The sequence below is a fragment of the Gymnodraco acuticeps genome, unplaced genomic scaffold, assembly GCF_902827175.1.
Source record: "Gymnodraco acuticeps unplaced genomic scaffold, fGymAcu1.1, whole genome shotgun sequence".
Taxonomy (NCBI): Eukaryota; Metazoa; Chordata; class Actinopteri; order Perciformes; family Bathydraconidae; genus Gymnodraco; species Gymnodraco acuticeps.
In genome coordinates this window covers 2412625-2439580 of record NW_022991443.1, presented here as the reverse complement: position 1 = coordinate 2439580, position 26956 = coordinate 2412625, and the positions used below count along the sequence as shown (strand labels likewise).

The window sequence follows — 26956 nt, the reverse complement described above, 5'->3', positions numbered from 1 at the left end:
TTTATTTCAATTCCAACTTTGGTCATGAAGAATATGTTTCTCTGTTGTCCACGTTCATAAAGCATAAAGCAACACCATCAGAGCACGGTGCAGAGTCTCTAGATGAGTTTACAGTAGTCCCTCGTTCTTATTAAACATCCATGATGTAGTCCGCTGTATAGAAAACTGTAGTTTCCATAGTTTCCCCACAGCAGCAGACGCACACAATGACGTCCGCTGGCGCATCATAAACACGTTGGATAGTGATAGTGCAGTCGGATTCTCTAAAGTACCGCAGTCTCTTCTCCTAAATCCTTTTGAATTCTCCTATCCACTATCCCTTAACCCCGTGACGTTTCACTCAGAGGTCAAGGGATAGACGATAGGGATAGACGTTAGGAGCTGATTTTTGGACTATTCCACCGCAACCATGGTCTGCATCGGTGCTGACTGGAGACCGGTCTCTACCTGACCGGTCTCCGTCTCAACGCTGTGCGTCAATTTTAGTTAATTAATTTGTATTTTGTGTCTAAGAGATGTGATCTGAAACCGTTGTTACTTACAGTTACGGCATTTCCTGTTTCTGCCGGAGAGAGGGGAATTTGTCCCAAAGCTTTCCGCTTTATTTACTCCCTCCACATGACAGGAGGGAGCCTCGTTGAGCTGCGAGTGTCACTGCATGGAGTTCACTCCGTCACGGAGGGGGAGTGTGTAGGGGTACAGTAGGGTGTAGGGCGAGGTTTGGGATTGGGCCGCCTCAATGTGAAAACAACCATCGGATGTGGGTTGCCATGAGGATGCGTCCTACCTGCTGATGATAGAGAGTGAGAGAGGTGACAGAATTAGATCAGGAGAGATTATAAAAGCCAGGCTGAGAAGGAGGCAGGGGGTCCAACGGTGCTAATCTAAAGCTGTGTGTTGCATAAACACCCTCCCTGCCTTCTTGCTAGGTGAAGTGGGGTTGCAGGATCCAATCAACGTATACGAGGTCAAAGTGATGGACATCATGTACGAACAAAAAGAGACACAGAGGGAGGAGACATCAATAACATGCATGATACATCAGGGTCTCAACAACAAGGGTTCACCCTACGGTCAGGGAATGAATCCTTAGGCGCATTGCCTCTTTGTAACCGCACTAGACCGACAGATTTCTGGGAAAAGCTTTCAGCAAATTTTAATAAAAAGTCCATGGTCAGTGCTTTTTCTTTTACAGAAACGGCAACAAAATATGTTAGTCAATTATATTTGTTTGCCAAAAGACTGAGGATATGAATAGTTCATCAACCAACTGGAGTCTGAAAACGAGGACTATACATAAAAAGTGATTTGCAGAGGATGATAGCATTAATAGTAGCGTATAGTTGCTTTGCTCGTCTGAAGGTTCGATTCACAAAAGATAATGGTGCTAATAATGCTACAGTGCAAGTTTTGCAAATAAATGCAATTTGTCATTCTTGCCACCTTCCCAAACCCCCCAAAAGAGGAGAGAAAAAGAGAGGAAAGGGAAACATGTAATCCCAGAGTTTGAGAAAAGAGGGAGAGAAAATAATTTGTTTATCTGTTTGTCTAAAAATATTAAAAGGCGCTTAGTTTGGCTTTGAGCTAATTGCTAAGTAGCTGGATAACATGCTTAAAAAAATGTGATCATGCTAATGTTTTCCAGGTATTTTTAATAAAGCTTGTTAACGCTTTATCATTAGCTAATTAGCATCAAATACAAAGTGCAGTTGAGGCTAATACTTTTGAAGGTATCAGGACAAAACACCAAAAAAGGGATGATAATGATTAACTGCGTCAAGAATTTAAACGATTACAAATGTATGAGCCAATTAACCAACAACGTGTGTTTCAAATAAAAGTCCAGTACATCGTCATTGTACCACCTGAAGAGTCAGCACCCAACGGTTGCAGTGCATTGCAAAATCGCCATCCTCCCAACAAACTATTGTATCTGTGTTTGCTAGGAGGAGCTGCAGTGATGTGCGTGCAGAGACTCAGAAGATTAGATTTAAGGTGGACAAGGAAATGACGCGGATAAATGTGCTGGACGGTGAGGGATTTTGCGAGCTACTGAAATACATTGAACCAGGCTATTGCAGTTTACCATGGGGTCTATGGTGATGACCCAAGTTTGGAGAAACAGCAGTTTTCGCCATGTCCGCATTCGCTTCATATTTCTGCACTGTAGATTTGACTATGTCAAACTTGTGGTGGCACTAGAGGACAATTGAGGGGATCAGAAGTTAATCTTCTAGGAAACATGAATTTCAGTGGAGAATTTAATGGCAACGCATTGGATAGTTCCAAGAAAAAAAAACGTTCAACACTCAACAAACTCATTAAAAACAAAAGACATGCAACTACAGGACTGATAGATGGATGAGTCATAAAACATATTATGCAACCAATCTTGTTTTTCATTTTCATTACATTTCCTCCCGTGCAGTTGAGATACCAGCACTGCTGGAGCTAGACACCGTACCATTTCAGCAGGAAATAACATTAATTCTAGTTTAGATGGCTGATGTTTGGACACACTTCAGCTGTAATGCAAAAAAGGAGTGCCTTTCCATGTGGGGGTTGTTGGAAAGCACACCTGCACACATGAATAGGGGTTATTTGAGGTTCTTTCCAAGATTTTGAAGTTCATATGAGGGCTTCATTTTCATCATCATGTCATTTTCTGTTTTCCGCAAACATGTAGAGTACAACTTTGTTAAGCTCTGCCTCTGTACTTTGTTCCCAAACATATTTTTTAACAACCGCATAATGGGATACTTCTGCTCTTGATGCTAGCCTAGTATGACATTTAAGAGGTGCTCCTTGGGTCAGCTGAAGGGCAACACAGTTGTGAGTTTAGCACAAAATGAAATCCAATCCTACCTTACCCTACAGTATCTGCAGCAGAGGTGTACCTCTTTTTGGTCAGAGAGAGAGCCTCACTGCTTTCTAAAACCATTATATTTGGACTTTTCACCATGATTTGTTGCAGAAAGTGGAGCCGGAAATTCACAAGATTGCAGGAAATGGAGGGGAAACACACCAACCGAGTAATTTGTGCCCAAACAACATTACAAATAAAAACCTACCCAGTTGGCTTGAAGAGTGTGACTATCACAGCAGTTGGGATAATGATCTGGCACAGAATGTGAAAAGAGAGAGATTGTTTGATATGCTGGAGAGAGGATGCAGGCAGGTGTGTTCGAAGAGAGAGAGAGAGAAGTACAGATTGGTGGCAGCTGTTTCGGTCAACCAGGGACCCAGGATACTCAGAGGGGCAAACGGGGACACAAAAGTTACATGATAAGGAAACATACGGAAACAAAAGCCACTACTTATCAACTACAGTTTAGACCAGGGATGGGCAAAGGGCGGGCCCCACCTCCTCTTTTTGCGGCATTAATTTATAAACAACGTAATTAATTTAAAAAAATCTGCCACTTCCTTACAGAACCCCTCCTCCAACACACACGAACGCGCACATGACCAATGAGGGCACGAGATAAGTTTGTGCACAGATGGAAGGCTGACAGGCCGGCTAAAATGATTGGTCGTGCTTTTTACAGCACTACGGCTTCCACAGATGACATTTTTGTATGGATTTTTTGTCAAAGCACTTCAGATATTCATTGCTATCGGGATGTTAAGAGCATTCCATGGAATATAACAAAAAGTGTATCTCGAGCCAGTTTCTCAAACTTACCTTCATGTTTATGTCATCTTAATGGTTAATCTCAATACACACACATTTTCCGTGCTTTCCAATAGTTTTAAAATAGTTTTATTCCACTGTAATAACCTGTTCAATACAAACATGCCACAAATAACATTTCTGTGAACTGATATTTGTTTAGTGAGCTTATTAGAGGATGTTCCCTGAAAGATTGTAAAATGTCAATGAAGATGTCAGACTTAGTATATGTGTTAATAATGACATACAATACATGGAATTTGTGTGTGTGTTCCAAGTGAATCTGCGGCCCCCTGGTGGCCAGTACATAAATTATGTGGCCCCCACCACCATCCAAGTTGCCCATCCCTGGTTTAGACTATAGAGAAATCTCAAGTGCCTTTCTTGAACCAAACTGACATAATAAAACTAAATGTGTTAGGGAGAGAGCGTCCTGAATTTAAAGAACCTTTTAAAACAGTTTACAGATGACACATCTTAACAGGGTATAATTAGTAACTATTATCTTAATTCTCCTGTCTATAATAAAAGTATTTAACAAAATGACGGCCGTGTGAGTTTTTTAGCGTGGACCTGACAGAATCCTTTGTATCTGAATTTGCTGTACTTGAAAGACAAAAACACATACACAACGACTTCGGGTTTCAATCTTGTGTGTAAAGTAAATGGAATAGAATATTATCAATCTTAACCTTTACATGTATAGATTTTTTTCACAAATACAATTAACAAATATGTTCTCATTTTAGCTGCATTCGTCTGGTGGTCAAATGTCTAGATTTCAAATGATTATTTAATGAATTGCAGTTTTCTTTTTTAAGATTTAAAGAGATAGCTTGGCTCACTTGGAACTGAATGATGTCTCCTCAGGGTGAGAGGAGTCTTTTTGTTGTTTTATATTTAAACTCATACTTGTCTAGTTAACTGATTTATGTCAAAAGTATCTAAAAGTGGACCAAAAAGCTAATCTGCAGTGCAGACTCCAAGTGACCCTCCCCCCGCCCCCAAAAAAAGTGATTTGTTGGGACTGATAAAAGGTAAGGTTCTAGAAACACTTTGTTGCAGTTACCTTAAACTACTGTAGAATCCTGATCAAGGAAGATACAATAAACAAACTGTATTGGTGTCAAACAAGGAATTTAACAACTGATTCAGTATAAATTACTTCAAAAAGGATAAATAGATTACCAAACAATCCTTTTAATCTGTTTGTTGACTGACTCCAATTAGACATGTGAGATAATCTCTAAAATAGGATTTAGCCCAAATTAGACAGAGTGGGATTACAGGGGAGCAGACTAACTAACATGTATTTGCTTTTGGGTCTGGTGTTATCCCATGTTCCCATTTGTGTTCTTCAATGTGTGCAAATTAGCAAATACATAATTGATAATGCTTCATTTTCATTTACAAACCTAACATGTCAGCAACCTCTTATTTAGAATAATGTTTAGAATAATTGTGTGGAATTATAAATCCCATACGAAGGAGTAGAAAACAAACAGCAACACAACATTCATTTTTTCCCGTGTGTTCGACCTACAGTACTTCCAACATATGGGGCTGTATGGTGATCCATAGATGAAAACCTGACATGCTATTGGATTGATTTCAGTCACATTCCTGCATCCAAAGTCCAGCTGGACATTGATTCACCACCGATGCTCTAGAGGCGGTCAGATGTGAGTCTGGAAGCGCTGGGTCAAGTTGGTGTTCCCTGCTCACGTGTTAGGGATTGTGATGGTGTGTGTGTGTGTGTGTGTGTGTGTGTGTGTGTGTGTGTGTGTGTGTGTGTGTGTGTGTGTTAAGCTGTTAGTATAGACTAAGCTCTGGGACATTACGTATCCTCACAGAACCCCTCCGATGAGCTGCGGGTGGATGGAGATATATGGAGCAGGCTGGGAGAGAGGGAGAGCAGAAAAACAATCACGCTTTTCTAACTTTAATGCAGAAATTCAGTGACCGTGGTAATCTCAGTTTATTTTAGATTAGATTCCATTTGTATCGCACCATAAAGGAAAAAAAACATGGCTTAATTACAGCAGCGCCATTTGCAGGTGTTAGGAATAATGCAACCAAGACACAGTTTAGGTAAAATGAAAAAAAGACCAAAAAGTGCATGGTTTTGCCCAAAAGGATGAAAAGATAAGATTGGTACACTGAATTAAAATATAAACCAAACACTCAACGGCTCTTAATTTATCACACGTTGAAATCAAAAGCTAGGACATTTATTGTGCACACTAAAGGCTTATTCCTCAAAGCAATTTGTATTTGCGCCCACGAAAAGCTGTATAAACTAAAATATATATATATATATATATATATATATATATATATATATATTATGTGCTCTTATATATATATATATTAGGGCTGTCAAGTTAACGCGTTAATAACGCGTTAACGCAAAAAAAAATTAACGCCACTAATTATTTTAACGCGATTAACGCATGTGTATTTTTTTTCCTCGGCCGCCCCGTAGTTTCAGAGCGCATCGAGTTTAAAATACCATCTACAAGCTGATGCTGACAGCCCCGCTCCTGCCGCCCGCTTGTGGCAGACCACACTTCCACGCTCACCGACTGGCTATTGGGAGGACCGGGAGGGTGTGTGTATGTGTGGCTCGAGCGAGAGAGAGAGAGACCTTACGTGCATTGTTGTTGTTAGCATCTGGTGCTAGCTAGCTGCGCTAACGGATATGGAGCTGTTTAAATGAAAACAGAGGAGCGACATTTCGCCACAACTGCTTGACTTTATTCAGGAAGCCAGACAGTGGGACATTGTACGAAAAGTCAGCACACTCAGCACGGATAGTGCGCAACATCATTGCAGCGTCCAGGCAGCTCCCGTTCGAGCATATGCCTTGAGTTGCACATAGCTCCAACGATCTCTCACACACACACACACACACACACACACACACACACACACACACACACACACACACACACACACACACACACACACACACACACACACACACACACACACACACACACACACACACACACACACACACACACACACACACACACACACACACACACACACACACACACACACACACACACACACACACACCCACACACACACACACACACACACACACACACACACACACACACACACACACACACACACACACACACACACACACACACACACAATTTGTATTGTATGAGAGAGGTTCCAGGTTGAATTGAGGCGAATATTTGTAATGTTCAGAGGTTGTTGTGTTTAATATTCATGAGAATATTTGTCATTGTTCAAATGATAATAAACATTTGCATAAAGCATATTTGTCCACTCATATGTTGATAAGAGTATTAAAAACTTGAAAAATATTCCTCTAAGGTACATTTAGAACAGATCAAAAATGTGCGATTAATTTGCGATTAATCGCGATTAACTATGGACAATCATGCGATTAATCGCGATTAAATATTTTAATCAACTGACAGCCCTAATATATATATATATATATATATATATATATATATGACAGATGAGGTCAAAAGGCCACATGCATATACACAGAATTTTCTCTACAAAAACAAAAAAAGGAAAAAAACAGCTGACATGATTTGAAAAAACAAAATAAGATGAGCAGAAAAAAACTCACCAACCAGTAATCAATATCTAAAAAAAATAAAATACATTTTCAAATTAATTCAGTATTGTTGTTTAACATGTTTCAACTGCCAAGGTCATCCATCACCCGACAGGTGTGGCAAGAAACAAGAGCACATTATTAGAGCAGCCTTTTATTGTGAACAGCCCAACACACACCTGTGTTAATCAGGCTGTTTAATCAGCATCTTGATAAGACACACCTGGCACCTGGATGGATGATGTTGGCAAAGGAAAAATGTGACTACAAACAACATACAACTTTGGGGGTTGAAAGAAAGATCATAGGGCCTACGCCTAGGCTATTTCTGTGCACAGAAATAAGTCTTAGAATTGTTATTTAAATTGTGAAAAATGGGAGCAAATCAGCAGCGAACCGCTTCAACATGTGTATTTCGGTGTATTCACGGCATTCATTTGGTTATTCTACAGTAGGCCTATTGTTGTTTTATAGTTATTTGTTAATACAACCCAATTTGTGTTCTTTGAAATTGAAAAGGATATCGCATTGTGTTTGTTACTTTCGTTGCAGTTGTATATGTCTTAAGTGTAATTTGGCTTTGCTTCCTATTCATGGACATGCTTTTATTTTGAAGGAGAGGTAGCGCTGTTGACAGGAAGTTGTTGTTGCTATGGAAACAACGTGACGGAGATTAACGGAGAAAAGTAATATCTACATATAAAGACGGAGAAAGTAAACGATAACGTTTATGGTTAAGTGTTATCAGCACCCCCCGAAGAGGCACAAGCTCTTACGTTGATATTGGAGTTTTCAATAAATTCAATCTGAAGAAAAAACGAATATCCGAATAACAAAATTGAAACCCGAATAGTACTCAAACGAACGGATATTCGGGTACAGCCCTAGCAGTGACGTGCGGTGAGGTTCATGGCTGGTGAGGCACTGACTCTTTCAGTCAGATTTACAAATATCATATTTTGACCATAATCGACATATTCGGTTATTTTCAAAAGCTTTTTTAGTTTAACAGACCGTTCAACAAAAGGATACCCAAAATCTAAATATTGGATTGTTCTTTCTTAGTAAGATCCCATTTTCATTACAATTGGGGTCTTACCTTGACTTGAAGTCCATGCTATCCTTCTGGACAACAATCTCTATTACTTTTTTGTAAAAGTCCTCCTTATCTTCCTCTAGTTTCAAAAGTCTAGTTTGTTGTTTGCGTCGCGTCTACCGTCTCTGCGTAGAATAACAGTAGGAACAAGAACCTGTGGGCTCACTTGCGCCCCCTTCAGTGCGGCAGACGTTATGGCTGCCTCCCCTGGTGCTTTTTTCATTGTCGTTGTATGATGAGACCAGCGAGCTTAAATATCATATACGTGAAATAAGTTATTTAGAGACTATGGATGGCGAAGATAAATGTAATAAAGGGATCTACAAACATTACATTGGTGACATACAGTGAAATGGTGCAGGCATGCGCTTAGGGCCCGCTTTCCAGCCAGTTTCTGTGGGGTGACGCATTCTGAGGTGAGGCAGATCTCATCTGTGCCTCACCTGACCCCACAGCAGAGTCCTGCACGGGTCTGATTTTCAAGACCCGCTCCCGCCCCGCACCCGCGACGTGCAATACCGAACCCGCCCCGCTACCCGCACATATTGCCAATTAGTTCCGCAACCCGACCCGACCCGTCGGCACAAGATCCGCAACCCGACCCGAACCCGCATAGCCTATGAGCAGTGAAAACGTGCAATTATTAACACACGCAGTTTCATATTTGTCTCAGAAAGCGTGGGATGTTGGTTATTTCCTCCATCTAGGTCTAGGATGACACAAAAAGCCTCCCAGACGTTGGATTTCGCTCTTGAGGAAGTGTTATTGAAAATGCTGTATTCTCCGCTAGAGAGCTTCACCTCAGCCATTTCGAATGTGGCGCGCACAGCAGCAGATTGATGCGCTGCAGAGGTTATGATTATGCGCGGTCCCGCGGGGGAGAGGTCTGAGGATTTTAAACATTAAACTAATTTATTATTATTTTAATATATTTATTATGCAATACCCGCGACCCGACCCGCATCATCTTTGTTTTACCCAGAACCGAACCCGGAAAAAAGATTTTGAAAAAATACCACCCGCGAATCACCTTTTTTGCGGGTCACCCGTCGGGTACCCGACCCGATGCAGGACTCTGCCCCACAGTAACTGGCTTGAGCGCGCTCACAAAATAAGTGCCCGCGGGAAATTAGTGCCCGCGCTCCAGCCAGTTACTGTGGGCTTACGAGAGGCAGAGCTCGTCCCTGCCTCACTTCTCATCGCTACCCGTAGTTGTAGCGGAATTCGGCAAATTTGCTAATTTTGACTGTAAAAAGCGATTGGAATCATACATAAATCACATTTCCAAAACAGATCAGTGGAGACATTTTATTATTATTACTATTTAGTTTTTCTTTAGTTGTTTTTCCGTTACATTGGAGTATGACAGGGGAGGCTCTGCAGTTTGTTGCAGTTATGTGGAGATGTGGCAACGCGGATGTAAAGAGAATGTTGTGTTCATTCTCAGAATAAATGCCAGAAAACACCCCAGAAGCTTCGCTGTCATTTCCTGAATGATAACAGGTCGCTTACGGTTGTGACCATGGATGTATAATAAGGACTGGATACAGCGTGGAAGGCGGGGCCTTATTCATTCCTATGAGAGTTGCTCATTGGCGCATGGATGACAAAATGGCCCAATTTTTCAGAGAGTGAAACGTCACAGATTACACAGCATGCCTGAGAAGTACCCGTAGGCTATGTGCGCTCCAGAGGTCGCGTTAACAGAATATTTTCCGTATATGACGGATTTTTTTTAACAATGACGGACAAATCTGAAAGAAGTCCGTCATTTTGACAGATTAGAACAAACTCGGAACAACGCCAAAATTTCCCCGCAGCGAGGCTCCGGTGTTATGCCGTGTTATGCATGCCCTCCAAAAAAGAAAATGATACCGTTTCCAAACCTAACTGTGCCGTACAAATCATTGAAATGTCTGTGAGTTTTGGCTTTACGCTGTGCACGCTCCCGCGAGGTGCAGCAGCCATGCATAACACGGCGCATGTGAACTGCCCCCCCCCCCCCCCCCCCCCCCCCCCCGTTGACAGTTCATGAGCATGCTTAGACCCCCCCCCCCCCCCTCTGCTGTAGTCCAACCACCAGGAGACTATTGATGTGTGTAGTGAGTTTGGTAGCACTCCACTGCATAATAGTGACGCTATTGAAGATTATACCATATTTATTGAAGATTATACACTATAAATATTCACCAAAATTATTCCAAACCATATTCTTCCTAACTCTCTGCTGTAGTCCGACCACCAGGAGACTATTGATGTGTGTAGTGAGTTTGGTAGAAATATACTGTATAATAGTGACGTTATTGAATATTATTGTATTTTCTTTTTTCGGAGTTGCACTTTGCAGACGGTCCCTGAGCACTTGTTTCTTCTCCGGCTGCTGAAAGAGACCAATTTAATGTGTTCAGCTCGGAGGACGGCGCATATTGGCTTTTTTTGATCAACATGTGATTGTAGTTCGTTGTCAACCTTACCACGGTACATAGGAGACGTCATTTGTGTCTGAATAACGTTTTGTTCATGAGTTATTGATCCGTGAAATCCGAATCTGCCAATATCGTTCTAACTGTACTCAACTCGGGCCGCCCATGTATATTACCGGCTGCCAAAGTATGATTCGCGAGCTATTTAAGTTTAATTGTTTTAATCCGACCGCGAGCACGACGGCATCTGCGATCCCTCGCTCTACCCCTCGCTATCGCGTGAAGGGTCTGCTGTATGCGCTCCGCACAGTAACCCTGCTGCGTGCTCACTAGCGCACCCCCCCCCCCCCCCCACCCCCCCCCCCCCCCCCCCCCCCCTTCATAACGTCAAGTACCCCTCAAAAGGTCCAGTTCATTTCATTTTAAGGATGCGCACCAAGCAACATCTCCAGGTGCTCCTTTGAGAACCAGGGCAAAAAAGTTATGTGCACCCCTGTCTATAACTCTTGCAAAGATACAAAAGTATACCCAAGATAATACAACCTTAATATGGTTTGTAGAAACCTAAACGCTTGTATACTAAACTTAAGTTGTACTGGGCCTGTTATGTATGAAATTATTAACTTTACTGGCAAAGAAAATAATGAGTGACGTTAGTTGTCACAGACATGCAGTGACGCTGAGTAAAAGTTCTTGCGTTTCCCTCTCACAATTTATTGGAGTAACTTCAGTCCTTCAAAGTAGCATAACATCTAAATACTCATTTAAAATACAAGTACTGAGTAAATGTACTTAGTTACGTTACATAAATTGTCAAAAGCGTTTACACAAGTAGGCTTATATTTGCCAATCACTTAAAATATAATAAAAGCTCAACGTTACCGTGGTTTATTACTGTTCATGGGTAGGCTATACTCTTATCTCGTCGTGCTCTCATACTCTCTTTGTACGTCAACGTTTTGGATACTTATACGTGCATGTCCTCAACATCAACGTTAGTTACTTATTTAGGTTCCAGGATGGTTAAGTTAACTGCGATGTTGCAGTAAGAGACTGAGTTAGGTACAATATTGGTCTACATTCACCTCGCACCTTTTTTGTTTTGTTTAACTTAGGCCTATTGTATTTACGCAGCCACATATGGGGCGCTAACCTTAATCATGCTAAGCTAGACTCTGGTTATGTAACGAGGGTTCCAGATGGTGCACTGGCCCACGTTAGCTAATATCCCTATTGTACTTATAGTTGCGGCGTTTTACCCCGGAGTATAAGCAGGTGTACAACATATATAATACAAGTACGTGCCATGTGAGGGTTTAAAATAGTTATAACATTATAATGTGACAGGCCATCCTGACGATACCATCTGGTCCCATGGTGTAATGGTTAGCACTCTGGACTTTGAATCCAGCGATCCGAGTTCAAATCTCGGTGGGACTATCCTTTTTTTCCGGTTTATGTGAAACGACATATCAATAATGTACTGCACAATTACTTATGAGAAGGTTTGGACCAAAAGCTAATAAATAGAAGCTACATCTGTACACCACCTAAAGAGCTTGCACTGCCGATAATCCGATGATGATGATACACAGCCTACTACACAATGTTTCTCATAAAACCTTGTAAAAGATTATACTGACCTCAAGTGACCTTTCTACTTATTCCAATTATTTATCTTCTCTATGTGTGAAACAATGAAGCAGCAGTGGTAAGTGCAATAGCCTAAAGTACTGTAACTGAGACAATTATCAACCTTGGAACATAATTTTGTGGCAAATATTAAACGATCATTCTGAAAGACACAGGTTTATGTTCAAACAATTTTATTTCCACACATAAATGGCAGAGTTAAAAATATATATATACAGTAATATGCTTGAATTGAACATTACTTTTGTTTTATTGGAATGTTTTTTTCAAATTCTTTACAAATATGTCCATAACAGATGTTTGCCTACAGGGCCACATAGGCTAAAGTGTACAGTGTATCCCTTTTTTTAAAGTCTTCTCTCATACTCAGCTGTTTTCTTACCACAATTGTTTTCCCATGCATGAGTGTAGCTCTTTGTGACCACACTGGAACAATTGTTTCCCGAAAGTCTGTTGTGACCTATGGTTGTGACATGTGGATGCATTTGCTACAATCATACTGTACAGCCAAAAATAAGACTTGCCCAGTATTCCAGTGGAAACTGAAAAGGCTAGTGTACATACAGCACGGTACATGTGTGATGAAAAAACTATGAAATCATATCTATTTTTGAAGTGGCAGTGAATTGTATTTGCAAAAGATAATATTGTAACAATAATTAGAAATAGTGAAACAGACTAATTTAACAGCCAAAATAGTAATATAAAACATGACAAAGCATTAAGAAAGCGAAATGTTCTGAACAATTAATTGTATTACTAATTTGGCACAGTCTTCTGTCTGCAACATTTAGATTTGAAACATTTTTAAAAGGTATTTTAGATGTGTAGCTCTGTCACATCTTACAATTTACCATCATGAAAAAAACATTTAATAGAAGTGAAGATTGTTGGAAATTAAATAAGAAACTTTTCCCCAACTAATTGTCACAAAGCTGGAGGGACTGCCTGAAAAAGCAAATGTGAACACACTGCTCGCAAACAATATTTCACACATCATAGTGTTTCTAAATCTATTGTATGTGCTCTACTTTTTGGCCAAAATCCCCCAAAACCCTATGTTGTTAGTGAACTAAGTGAAGGAGTAAAATTGGAGAAATTATTGCAGCACTTAAGAGCTCTATTATCTCTACACTGGTAATTATCTTGCACTTAAAGCTTTCTTCTAGTTTGAATTAGGAGAGTTTTAACCAAAAATGTTCAGCACATCCTTTAGTTCCAGGAAGTAAATCAGTTGGGATAAAAGGAGGCGCAAAATGAGCTACACACTACGGATATATAAAGAGAAAGGCTTTTTCCAAGTTGAGCTGTCATGTAGCCAATATGTTATACTAAGGAGAGATTTAATAGAGATTGGTATAAAAACCATGAAAGTCAGAAGCCCTTTCATCTTAGTAGCTACGTTCAGTGTTCAGATGGAGTCTGTTTATCAGCCATAAAAGAACAGTTTTAATTTGGCACATGAATAATTACTTTATTACTTATTTTACTAAAACTAACCAAGTTGTTTTTTTTGCACATTTGTTTGGTTAACTTTAACTACGTGTTTAAAACTGCAACCGTAACGCAGGAGAAACAATGTTTACCTCATAATAATATGGCATTTTGGGTCTATGGGAACATCATTTTGTAGGAAAAAGGGCTGGTCTGTCAGTTTGAGTTCCTCCAATTAATGTTGATATTAAAACCAAAATAATTAATATCTTTACAATTTAATACATTTCAAAACAAAAACCTTATTTTAAAGAAACTTAACTTCAACAAATAACATGAATTCCATCAGAGTTCTACGCTGAGATGATAGCTATCACTATTTTGCTTAACTCAGTTAGAGTTAATATTAGCATAAATGTTTTCTCCATCATTAATGGAATTTACTACTGTATCATTTAGTTATATGGAATAACTGGGTTTGACAAAATTGACATGTGTTAGCTTCAGATAACAGCTTGGAAATATCAGTAAAATATGGTAAATGCAATTTTAGCTTTAGCTAATGCTAGCTAATTGTGAATGCTGGCCTTTTTGACGCAGTCCAGTAATGATTAGATTATATTTTCTAGGTTAAGCATGTGAAGGAACATATCATATCGGTTGGCTATGACATTCATTGGTCTCAGTGGTTCACAGGTAAAGCATTCAAAAGCTCCATACTGCAATGCAACACAAACATGAATGCATTTGTCCTTTCAAAATGGCAGTTTTTGGATTTGAAATTTAAGAGGAAATAAGTTCAACAATAAATCAAATACATAAGTGGACTTCATCCCAGCCACAGAACAAAACACATGTATGCAAAAACTATGCTAAGATTACAGGGTGACACCATGATATAAATATATATTTTTCTGATCAGCTCATTAGTGTCCATAAACTGGAGTTATAACAAATATGTGTTTGTGAACATCACATGCTTTTTTTTAAGTGCTTTACTGATAATTTCCCAATCAGTTAACCTTTATTTTGAAAATACACCCAAGTCCTTTATCTTTTGTGACTGTGTGTTTGTGTTTGGCACCACCACCACCTTTCTCCGGTCAGATGTCGGTGGTCTCCAACTTGTTGAGCATGTCCGCCTCTCCGTTGCTGCTTGTCTTCTGCTGCCCGTTGGCTTTCTCCTGCTCCAGGGACAGGAAGTGGCTGTTTTCGTCTCGTTTCGAATTCGCAGCGTCCTCCAAGCTGATGGTGGCGCGGCTGGTTTCGGTGAAGGAGGAGTTGTTGTGGTGGTTGAAGTGGTTGTGGCTCATGGGCGTGTCTCCCCAGCCGGTTTTACCCCAGGCAGACTTCCACTGATGCCACTTCCTCCGCAGCGCTGTCTGGGCCTGGTTGTCAAGAGTTTGGTTTTAGTTTAGTTTACGTTTTAGTAATTAGAGGTTACATGCAGTATCTTGAATATAAATATTAACATGATCTTGTATTCATTGTATGATCCCTTTTAATGTACCTCAGTATTGCAGAAACAGAATATAATTGCCACCAGGAGTCCCTGCAAAGCAATGGGACAGTGGTTAAATATTCATACAGGAACAGATGTCAGTGAGATTATCCTGTAAATAATAAATGTTTATGAATCATCAGGTTTAATTTGACAAAGAAGAAGCAAATAAGATAATGTTTCTAGAAAGCTGTTTTATTAATGATAATACACAGCAGCTGAAGATCATATTTCCCTCAGAAAGAAGCCAAAATGATTACCATTTTTTGCCTTTTTTAAAAAACTTTTAAAAATGTATTTATTTTAACAGGGAAAGTGCACATTAATCAACATTTCTGTAAATGTGCCAGTGTTAGCCAAGAGGCTATTTTTCCTCTGTAGTCCCTGTCTGGCAATAGATATGACAGCTGAACATTGACAGGAAAAGAGGAGAGAGAGGGGATACAAATGTAGCAAAATTCTTTAGTGGAATCTGTTTAAAGTGCTTTTTAGTTTGATGTTGCTTAATGAAAATGGAAAGAGTTGAATGCCAGATTTAATACAACTATTTGTGTATAAATTGTTCGGAACATATTTTGTTCCATTGCTTATGTACTCCACTTTAGTTGGAATTGGAAGGAGACCATTTTTCTCATTTGCCATCATTATTATAGTTCCCATGTTGGTCTTCATATATGTTTGGTACAGAAAATGTAAAATCTTAAAAGAAACATGCAGATTATTAATGTCAAATGAATTATGTTTAACATCACCATAGAAGTTTTTTCGATACATCACATGAGTCTCTGTTCAGCAGCTTGTGCGAACTTTAAATTGCAGTGTATTGTTGCCTGTACCTGGAAGTGGCAGAAAATATTGACAAAGAAGTCATAGATGGCCCGGCTGATGCGTCCCTCGGGTCTCCATGGTAACAGGATGTACTGGACTCCCAGCAGAGGGATGAGGATGAGCGTGGCTCTCACCGCCTTCATGTAGGCTGTGGACTCAGCGCAGTGGGTCTCCTTCAACTTGGTGATTAAAACACGTACGATGTTCAGGAGAAAGAAAAAGTTCACCTACATGGATGATGAAATTAAAATGGAGAGAGAAGAGAGAGACAAATATTTAAATCTAGTGTGATTTGACTTTTGAAGGGGGAAAAAATGGCATTGATTTGCCTGATGGTGGCACTAAAACATCAACTTTGTTGTCAATTACCTGGCAATAGTTAAACCATTTAAAGGCAAAAAGACAACTTTACACATTCATGACATATTTTGCCCCAGTCTTTTACCTTTACAAAGTAACTTAGTCATCAAATACCAAATATAGTCTGCATAGTGGCATATTAATATAAAGAATGGCAATAAAAGCAGTGCATTGTAACTGATAAATGATCTGAATTGACTGTGCATTTGCATCTGTACCATGGTGCATTTACATCAAACGTTTTGAAGGAAAAGTACTCATTCATATATATATATATATTGAATGAGTACTTTTCATCATCATTCTGCAATGGGTGTAGAGCGCAAAACTAAATCTGAAAATAGCAATGATGTAAGCCTTACATTATATAACATTGCTCTGAATAGATTTGAATGTATTATTTTATTTTACTTGTACTGTACGTGTATGTCTATATATAAAATATAATAATACAATTGACACCCATGTCTATAATACTATATAAACATACTTGTATTGCAATATAATCTGCTTATAGCAGCACTATATAAATATATTTTAATAAGCATCGATACATATTCATAGAGCTTTATAGCAATAATCACAACATATTATGTATCATTTTATAATGGCTTCAGCAAAGTAAAATAACAATGTATAGTTTCTGGTCAGTCACTGATATTTTCATGTTTTTTTAATGTACTTATTTTTGAAAAACAGCTTGTTACATATAACATATCGGCCTATACTTATATATCTATATTTTATATATTTTGTATTATTCCAATCCAATAACAGTAATTTATAATTTCATTAAAATGCAACATACAAAGAATATAATGTATTGCATCTATGGGAATTATATTCAACTATGATCCTTGCATATAAAAAAAGTCTATTATTAAGTTTTATGATATTTGACCTTATAAGCAACTCTTAAATGCTTTATAATGTGTTGTGATTATTGTTAAAAAGCGTTCAATGTTTAAAAGTGTTGTATAACTATAATTTGAAGGTGCTAAGGGCAAGTGGCATAATGCATAATAATTGTGTTTATAACACAATACTGTAGGCACAGAGAGGCTACCATGTGTGTTGATCAGAGTCGGGTGTAACGCGTTACTTTGTAACTTTGTAACGTCACCATGGTTAAAGTAACGCGTTACTTTGTAGCGCGTTACTGTAATAGTATTAGTTTGCCGGTAACGGAGTAGTGTAACGCGCTACTTTTATAATTCAGTAATCACACTACAGTTACTAACATTTCCCCGACACGCGTTACTTCGTTACTTACTAAAATCAGTCATAATCAAACCTCAACAAACACCTGCAAAGAACACATGCTAAGGTGAAGCTAACGCACAGCTATTTGTTGTTTGTTTATATCACGTAGTCTGTTCTTCTTCTCTGTCTTTCGGTTGTTGCCTGTTTTGAATGACGAATACACACTACCGCCGCCTGCTGGTAAGGAGAGTTATTGCCACTCACGCATGCGCAGTTCGTACGTGCACGGCTGAAGTCTTTGCGGTGTGCTCCAGTCTGGTTCCAGTGCAACACATGGCCAACACGCAGGAGAACACGCCGACGCAACAGCGTGAGCAGAGATAGAAAACATTCAGGATCTGGATCAGTCTTATGCGACAATGGAAACTGAACTAAAGAGAACATTTGAAACTTTAGCAGTCTGCGTGATCTGCCTGCAGGGAGGGGCGGGCCGGCCCTGCGAGTAAAGTAACGAGTAAAGTAACGAGTAAAGTAACGAGTAAAGTAACGATTTACTTTATGTAGAGAGTAACGAAGTAGTGTAATATATTACTTTTTTTTAAAAAGTAATATGTAATATATTACTTTTTTTTAGTAACGACCCCATCTCTGGTGTTGATTACTCACTAGTAGTGCAGCCTGAATGGGCCCATGGATGATATAGAGCAGGTGTGTGTGTGAGCTGATCCAACACCTGGAACAAATACAAATTACAATTACTCATGCACAGTGACTCAAATAAACCTAAGGGCTCTCAAAGCCTGAATCATTAGTCATCACTGCTACACTTAGCAAACAAAGGGTTTACGCAAATTCCTCTTGATGAGGCAAATCAATATCTTACAAATCCTATCATCCTGATCAAACAGAGAATAAGAACGTCACAGGAAGGGGAGAGGGAGAAATCCCAGTCTAGAGTTATGCCACTGTGAGAACACACTGCAACATTTCTGGCCTTGATCTGACACATTTGAGACAATAGAAGAAAAATAAACATGCTACATCTCACTTGTCGTTGAAGAAGAAACCGCGAGCCACAGCGTACGTGACGGCAGGAATGATCGGGAAACCTAAGAACAGAGAGAGTAAGTATACTAGAGAGATGTAAAAAGTAATACAGCACCATAATATGCTCCTAGAAAGTTACAAGTGGGCTTTATATAAATAAAAACAGTATAAACTTATATATATTTTTTATCTAAACTTAAATAGTTTGACATTTTGGGAAATATTCGTATTAACTATCTTGCTGATAACAAATATCCGTCAAAGATGAAGCTGTTAGCTTAGCTTAGTTAAATCCAAACTCAAACACTAACTTATACGTCATTTATTTAGTCATATAAAAACAGCAGTAGGCTATAGTTAAAGTTGTTATAGTTAGAGTTATGTATTGTTGAATCTGAACTTTATTTTACAAACTCGATATAATGTGTTTTATTGTTAAGCTAGGCTAAGGGTTAGCTTTATGTTAGTAACACAGACGTAACTCAATTACTGTACTTCAGTACACATTTGAGGTATTTGTATTATACTCAAGTCTTTTGTTCTTAACTTTATACTTCTACTCAACTATGTTCCAGAGGAAAATGTTTTTCACCTTACTGTTCTACTTGACTTTACTAAGTTACCAGTGCTTTAAGAATCAGAATCTTTGCATACGGAACATATGAAAAACGTATTAAAAAGCATGATAAAGTGAAGATTTGCTGTTTTTTGTAATAAAAAAAAATTGTAATTTATTTTAATTGACAGAGAAAATACAAATTGTAAAGATGTCATGTTGGGAAATGATGATGGTGTTACTCAAACAAATAATTAACAATAAAAACAATCATTACTTACTGTAAAATAGTTATTACAAATAAGCTCCACTTACTAAAAAAGTAATGTCCTGCTGTCCTGCTAAATGCGGGAGTTATAAAATATTAATATAATATATTGTAGAAGTCACAATTATCCTTTTTCTGCACTAAGTACTATTCCTGATTATACTTAGGTAACCAGTGGTGGGGCACAAAACACTTAGATGTCTATATAAGCTTCTGCAGTGACGTGCAGTGAGGTTCATGGCTGGTGACACTGACTCTTCAGGTTTACAAATATTATATTTTGACCTAAATCAAAATATAGTATTATTTTCAAAAGCCTTTTTAGTCTGATTCTTCGATTAATTTTAAACAGACAGTTCAACAAAAGGATACCCAAAAAATGTAATTTGATCATTTACATATTGGATTGTTCTCTCTTAAGATCCCATTTTCCATAACATTTGGCACACTTGAAGATGAAGTCCATTTGCCTATCCTTCTGGACAAAAATCTCTATTACTTTTTTGTAAAAGTCCTCCTTATCTTCTTGTAGTTTCAAAAGTCTATCATAAATCTAATCGATAGATTTATGATTCGAAAATTATAAAAGTAGGGTAGACATGTGGATATTATCCGGCTGAACAAAACGTGCATTTATCTAACAGCTACGTTTCCCACAGATCTTATTTTGAGCTATTTTCTAAAATCCTATGGAGAAATCTCATTGCTTTTTTGTGGAGGGAAGCCATGCGCAGCTTACTTCCTGGTTTTAGGACACGTCACTGCAGCTCTCTCGTCTCCTCTTCACACACCACACTTTTCGCGGCACACATACTTACAGCCAATCAGCTCTGAATGATGTGAGTATGGTGGGGATGGCAGCTCAGTGCCCCTATGGTGATGATTGTTTTGCCACACACATTGAATAGAAAAAAACTCTGAGCATGCACAGTGTAGTTTTTACAGCACCCATTAGACAGTGAGAGAGAAGGGCTTGATCGGGGCTTGACCCACGTCGCTCAAAACGGCTCAATAGGCAGACAGGTAGACACTAATTAGAAGAACACAGACTAAAACAGCAATGTAGAGACAAATCAGATGATCGTAAAATATATTTTAAGATGTATGCATTTTGCATTTGTTTGCATTTTTTTGTAATTATTTTTTTAATACTTTCTGCTGACACTAATGACTAGTCGCCACTCTAGGTAACAAGTTCAATCCAGGGCTTTTATTTTTGGGAGCTTTCATTACTTTTACTTAAGTAAAGGTTCTGAATCCTCCATTGCACGTAAGTAGGACATGTAATATTCTCATTACTGGCACGCTTTAGCGCAAAGATATAAAAAGCTGTGAGCCTCAGAGAGACATAAAATAATCCATTACTAATACATAAGAGCTAGATGAGAGAGCAAAATGAAAAGCACAGGTTCATCCAAGCTTCAAGGTGACTTTAATGTATTAAATGATGGTGGGAATGGGATGTTCTCAGTGTAGGAAAATAATTCAAGAACAGGGTATAGTCTCAAATCAGAGAGGCTCTCATATTTTCAGGTGTACTTAAGAGTAAATGACTGTTTTGGCCCTTGAATTACAGGACTGTTAACCTTGAGAACAGTGTCTACTGAGGACAACACAGCAACTCCTCACTTGGAGTGTAGCTCAAAAGGTATTATGAGCTTAAGCGTAATATTATAAAGCAGCCACACAATGCAACTGTTATTGAATGTATTGATGCAGTCCCTTTGAATTTGTCTTGTGATTTCCTGGTAGCAAATGCTCATGCACTTTTATACTTAAACATAATCAGAATACTTGATTTATCAAAGCAGACTTTGGTTTTTGGGATGGTTAGTTAGGCTATATTTTAGAATTAAAGTAAAAGATAAATATACATGCTATATCTTTGTAGACCCAGGTTATTAAAGTTTTGGAGTTGGAAGTTAAAGTTATGGTTGGAGAACTGTGTAGGAGATTCCTGACTGTTTTAACATTTTGGTTTGAGAGATATCTTCCAGTCCTCTTGAGTCCTTCTCACTACCACAAAATGAACCTAGTTTGTTAACAATGGACCTCAACTAATTCTGGTTAAATGGCATTTGATCTAACTACAATGTTGTTATTTAATACTGTTTTACTAGACTGCATAGAAAAATAGGGATTTATTCTGAAACCATTGAAGCATTGCGCCATCTCCTGGAACGTCAAGTCGCTTTCATTTCTCTCGTTGACAGAAAGTGATGATGTCTCCTTATTTTGGTAGGGACATATTAGAACAAAAACAGATAAACATATGTTATACCCATTTGTTTTTTAAACCAGGCAAAACTATGTGCTTAGTTTCAGCACTTCTAGGAAAGTATTCATTTACAACCATTTATTTTCAATAATTTTTTATAGTTTTATTTTCAGTTTAAGTTAGAGAAGGTCTCCAAGGATCATATCTCCTAATATAAATACACAGTATAGTAAATGCAAATGTTGAGATGCAAAAAGAGAAGGAGTGTTTTTAGTAACTTTATATAGCAGTCAGCAAGCGTCCTGAGTTACAATAGTCTTCTGGTTTGTTTATTAGTATTGATCTAAGTTCTATGGTTATGAGAAGACTGAAATATACCAGATAAGGTTGGAAATCATTGCTTGCTGTTTTTGATTCACCGCATCCACCCCTCTAGTCGAAGATACCGACCTCTCGAAAAATCACAGTTGTTTGCCATAGACATGCTTGCGCTGAAATTGTTGGGAAAGGGTAATTAAATATCACATCCTCCAGACTCACCCCATCCCAGGACGTAGTACCAGAAGAGCTGCTGTTCCCCTACGAAGACGGCCACTATGATGAGTGTGTGCAGGTAGATGCCCTCACACAACATCCAGAAATAGTTGGAGGTGGATGTATACTGAGTCAGGACAGCCAGGACCTTACAGCTCACCTGTGGACAGGAAACCGGAAGTCTTAAAATATGTTAGAAGGAATAAAAAGCATAATTAAATAAGAATTCCAGACGGAAAAGCACCCACAGTTTGATAGCTGTGAGTTAAGTATGGGTCATTTCTGTTAATATGGGACAATTAGGCCTGTGAAGTGAAATTCATTCGTTTAATGGGATGAAATATAGATTCAGTAGCTCACAGGGTTGCTGGCGGTTATGGCCTGGTTATTGGCCACAGTGAGCGAGAGCCACATGATGGTAACGATGGAGTTCAGGATGAAGGAGAGGAACATGCTCTTGTGGAGGGAGATTCTCTGGCAGCTCAGACTCCTGGAAGAGAAAAACAGTAAGTAAACAGTTAGTGGAGGATTCATTTTTAAAGGCTGCTAACAAAAACATTGTACCGAAATTGCAATAGGTCAAACCATACCTGCCCTAAAAATCCACAAAATGTAACCCAAAATTGTTTTAGATTCATTAGAATGTCACAGGATGGAAACGCCTTTTGGAAAATGTGCATTATGTAAGGCTATACATTCACAGTGGCCCAAACCAATTTACTTTCATACAATTGCACAGGATAAGTCACATTCAATCTTTTAAATTCTGATATGGGCAACTTTTATTTGTAGTCCTAAATGAGACAGAAGTCGTAATTTTTGCAATCCGACCTAAGAAGAGTCTCTGGATCGTCATTTGTTACAATATGGTGATAGCGAGAGTCTTGTAAAAAGGTACTGAAAGCTAAAAGCAGCCCTTGATATTGAAACTTTGGATGAAATCTGTTTCTGTTCATGTCGCAGTCCCTCCCTCTCCTCCTCACTCTACAACCACACACACCTCTGTGAAGAAGTAGCAGCCACTAAGCTGCTTAAAACCATAATTAAAAGTCGGCACTCTTCCTCCTTATCCTCACATTTTGACTGAACTCCAGGCACATTTCAAACATTTCTCAGCCATCGTACACAAACTGCCACTGTAATAAAGGTTATGACTCACTTGAAGTAGGAGAAGATGATGAGACAGATGATCAGAGAGACGATGGACAGGCCGTGACCCACCATGGCCAGGTAGTACAGACTGATGGCAAACTGCAGGGACAAGCAAATTCATGAAGATACAAAATTCACAAATTATTAGGAATGTTTAAAGTTCAGGAGAGAATCCGTGTTTGCATCCTCTACATCTATACTGTATATCATCAAAAGGCCATTTGAAACATGAAGGAAAACATCTGTAAAGAAAATATGAGCCTTTTGGAGAAATTCAGAAGGATTCCCAAAGGCCATGAATTTAGACACATACAAAAATAATCATAATGTTGTTTTCCAAATGCCAAGGCATATAAATGACTTTGTGAAGACCGTTCATGCATAAATATGGAAGTGCAGGGCTGGGAACAAATCCTCAATGACATGCATGTTAAACTCAAGTGTGTAGACATGAGGTGATTTACAATGATTAATCGTACATTGTAAATCGGACGAGCAAGATTCTTGCATTTACATTTAAATCACAAGTCCACGGAGATAGAACTTTCCATGTTAAATTATGAGTTTAAATTCCATTGTTGTAAAGGCGGGGGAATAAATTAAGATGGGCAAGATGCTCCCTTTCTGCGACAGAGTTTGAGGAGTTTTCCTGCGATGCTTATAGTCATGTTGCACTTCCAAATGTGATCCTTTTCAAGGATTTCAAATATATTTGAGGGCAATATTTCAATTAGGTAAGATTCATTTGTAGTTTCACCAGCCTCTCCACTCACATTAGTAATGTTGCTCATACCCAACAACCCTTGTTTTTGATGCTACAGCATAGAAAAGTGTACCATTTACAAGATCTGAAGCACATACAATTGAGTCGACCTTCGTAGAATGCCTACCTTTATTTATATTTTTTAAAACATGTGAAGAAGGACTGTCTCGCCTGTCTTTCTGAATTATAACCCATCAGTACATGTCGGAAGTATACACATATTTGATAGACATGAACCAGGAGTTTTCTCTGAAAACCTACACTTTATATACGACAAAGACAGTTCCACTGCCGGCTCCTGCATGAACAGTATGGTAATCGGGTAAGAGCACTTGCTACTCTTCTCAGTACAGCACAGCTCCCTATGGGCGATAAGGAATAGCAATTTTCTTTTTGAAATGGCAATTTTTTTAACCGGACAGATGCTCAGAACCGGACAGATGTTTGACAGCCTTGAGACCCCCTTGTGTAAGAAGCAATGTGCAAGCCCACATAGAACAAAAAGAGTATAACATCGTTAAACATTTAAATAGTAACAGAAGTATTTTAATTACACTTGTTTAAAGATGGTATTTATTGTATTGTATTTTATTTTTTTATTTTAGATTCTGTATATTTAGTATTGAACTTCTTATGTTTATATAAAAAGTTTTTGTATTTTAATGTCTTTTAATGGTCATTTAACTTTATTAATGTTTGTATTAACATCTTTATTCTATTTATTTTATCTTTTTATTGCATATCCTAACTTGAACTTGTCATGTTGAATATACAGTATATATATATATTTTATTCTAAAATGGAGCACAAAATCCAATTTCCCCCTAGCAAAATAAAGTATTCGGATTTCTGACACCACCGTATCAGGGCATGCAAATTAAAGTCACACGCTAACCTTTAATCCTACTGAGATTTTGACAGTTTGGAGACTGTCAAACCTTTCCAGTCTCCAGTGTTCAGCTCAGAGCACGCATGTCAGAAATGTAAGACTGCACTTCATGTTGTTATGCTCAGCTGTCCGAGCCCCCATGACTTGTGACGATCCGATATCAGCGTATGTCACTAACCCTTCTGGGGATGTTTCCTGTAGTCGGTTCACATTACATTTCCACATCATGCCAGCAAAAGGGTGCCCTGTTGCAGTGTCCTTTAACCTTTCACACCATAGGGTTCAGTGCAAATCTACACTGTAAAAGTAGCGATAATCAGCAAATAATCTTGCACTTAATGTTAAGATTCATTATAAAATTAAAGAAAACATGTCAATATCACCACTGTAATATACTCTTCGATTATAATATGTTAAAATTAGTCTTGTACCGAAATGTTTGCTTATTCATTAAAAAAAAAATGTGTATCATAGTTGTTTGCAGGGCCATTATCTGAGCCTTAGTACATGGGATGATCGCTCTTATATGTTTGCTTAATCTCTCAATTTTACATTTCAGATCCAATATTTGATTATTTAAGTGAAATATTTCGGACTACCTTAGTGATTTGATTCCCTATTTTATTCTTCTACCTATCTGCACATTGTGGAGTTTCACTCTCTTGTGTTTTACCTTGAGTTTGTCTTTGGTGTGGGCCTGACACTGGGTGTAGTTGGTCCAAACTCTGTTGCTCTCTGGGTGGTGGAACCACTGGCCCCCCGGATTACACACCTTGGTAACCTTCTCTGCATAATAGGGACCATTCACATTGCAATTATACAAACAGTCAAAAGTTTTCAAGAAACTGTACTGAACTGTATTACATCAAATTATTGTAATAATGTAAACACACAAAGGCAAACATTGGGAAAGAACTGCAAAAAATGTAAATGCTGATTAATACATTCGTAGGCTTTGGCAATTTTTTTAATAATATGTGGGATTTTGCCCCAGATCACACAATAATAGCGTCCTTGACACACCTTTTCGACCTGGTATGTATGATTTATTTTGATCATCTAGCCTCTTTTGTAAATAGAAAAACCTTTTTAAAAATCGGCATCTTTGTAGATAAGAATCTCTATTATTGCATGAATCATTTTCCCCCCAACCCTAGTAGTCAATTTACATTTCAACACAAACAAACATGAGACACAACACACAAAATCATAACCAGTTGTGCCTGAGCTTGTATGTATTTTTGTTTGTGTCCTCACCAGCAGGGTCAAAATCCAGGAAGTACTCCGGACACATCTGCATGACGGTCCCTTGAGTGGAGTCCCCCCAGCACAGCCAGCCGTCCCACGTCCGGTTACAGAAACTGCCTGCAGAGGGCGGTGTGGACATGACATTGAACTAACAGAGAACACTAGATGCGTTTGTTTATGAATTATTTTTTTTAATGAGATTTTAATATAATACTGCTTGCTACAAGATCAGAATTTAGATAATAATCATTCATTTTGCAACTGTTTGTTTATCAAACAGTGTCTCCATTTCTAATGCTAAATTCATTATGTCATTATTAGCACATTAAACATTTTCTATAAAGTCTTGCATTTTTGTTGAAGTTGGACATTTTGGAGCTGTTTGTCTATTTACCCACTGAGTTCAAATATCCCTGCTTAAGCTAAACTAACAACATGTCCTCCAACTCATACGACCAAATAGGTCGATTGTTCAGCAGCTTATTACGACCTATAGT

The 26956-nt window shown here is 38.5% G+C and overlaps 1 protein-coding gene and 1 non-coding gene across 2 annotated transcripts in view; one reads left to right on the top strand and one right to left on the bottom strand.

Annotated features, from left to right (window-relative positions):
• Positions 1–12173: 12173 nt before the first annotated feature.
• trnaq-uug lies at positions 12174–12245 on the top strand. Its single transcript has one exon. It is a non-coding gene; the product is annotated as a tRNA-Gln (tRNA).
• Positions 12246–12614: 369 nt separating this feature from the next.
• calcrl2 (calcitonin receptor-like 2) overlaps positions 12615–26956 on the bottom strand; it is a 45330-nt gene continuing 30988 nt past the window's right edge. The window contains exons 4-13 of the mRNA XM_034196408.1: positions 26469–26576; positions 25885–25997; positions 23567–23658; positions 22768–22897; positions 22414–22567; positions 18833–18893; positions 18451–18517; positions 16230–16448; positions 15403–15444; positions 12615–15280 (exon numbers count right to left, since the gene is read on the bottom strand). Of these exons, the coding sequence (XP_034052299.1) occupies positions 14996–15280; positions 15403–15444; positions 16230–16448; positions 18451–18517; positions 18833–18893; positions 22414–22567; positions 22768–22897; positions 23567–23658; positions 25885–25997; positions 26469–26576 (1271 nt within the window). The 3' untranslated portion in view covers positions 12615–14995. The remainder of the gene's footprint in view (positions 15281–15402; positions 15445–16229; positions 16449–18450; positions 18518–18832; positions 18894–22413; positions 22568–22767; positions 22898–23566; positions 23659–25884; positions 25998–26468; positions 26577–26956) is intronic.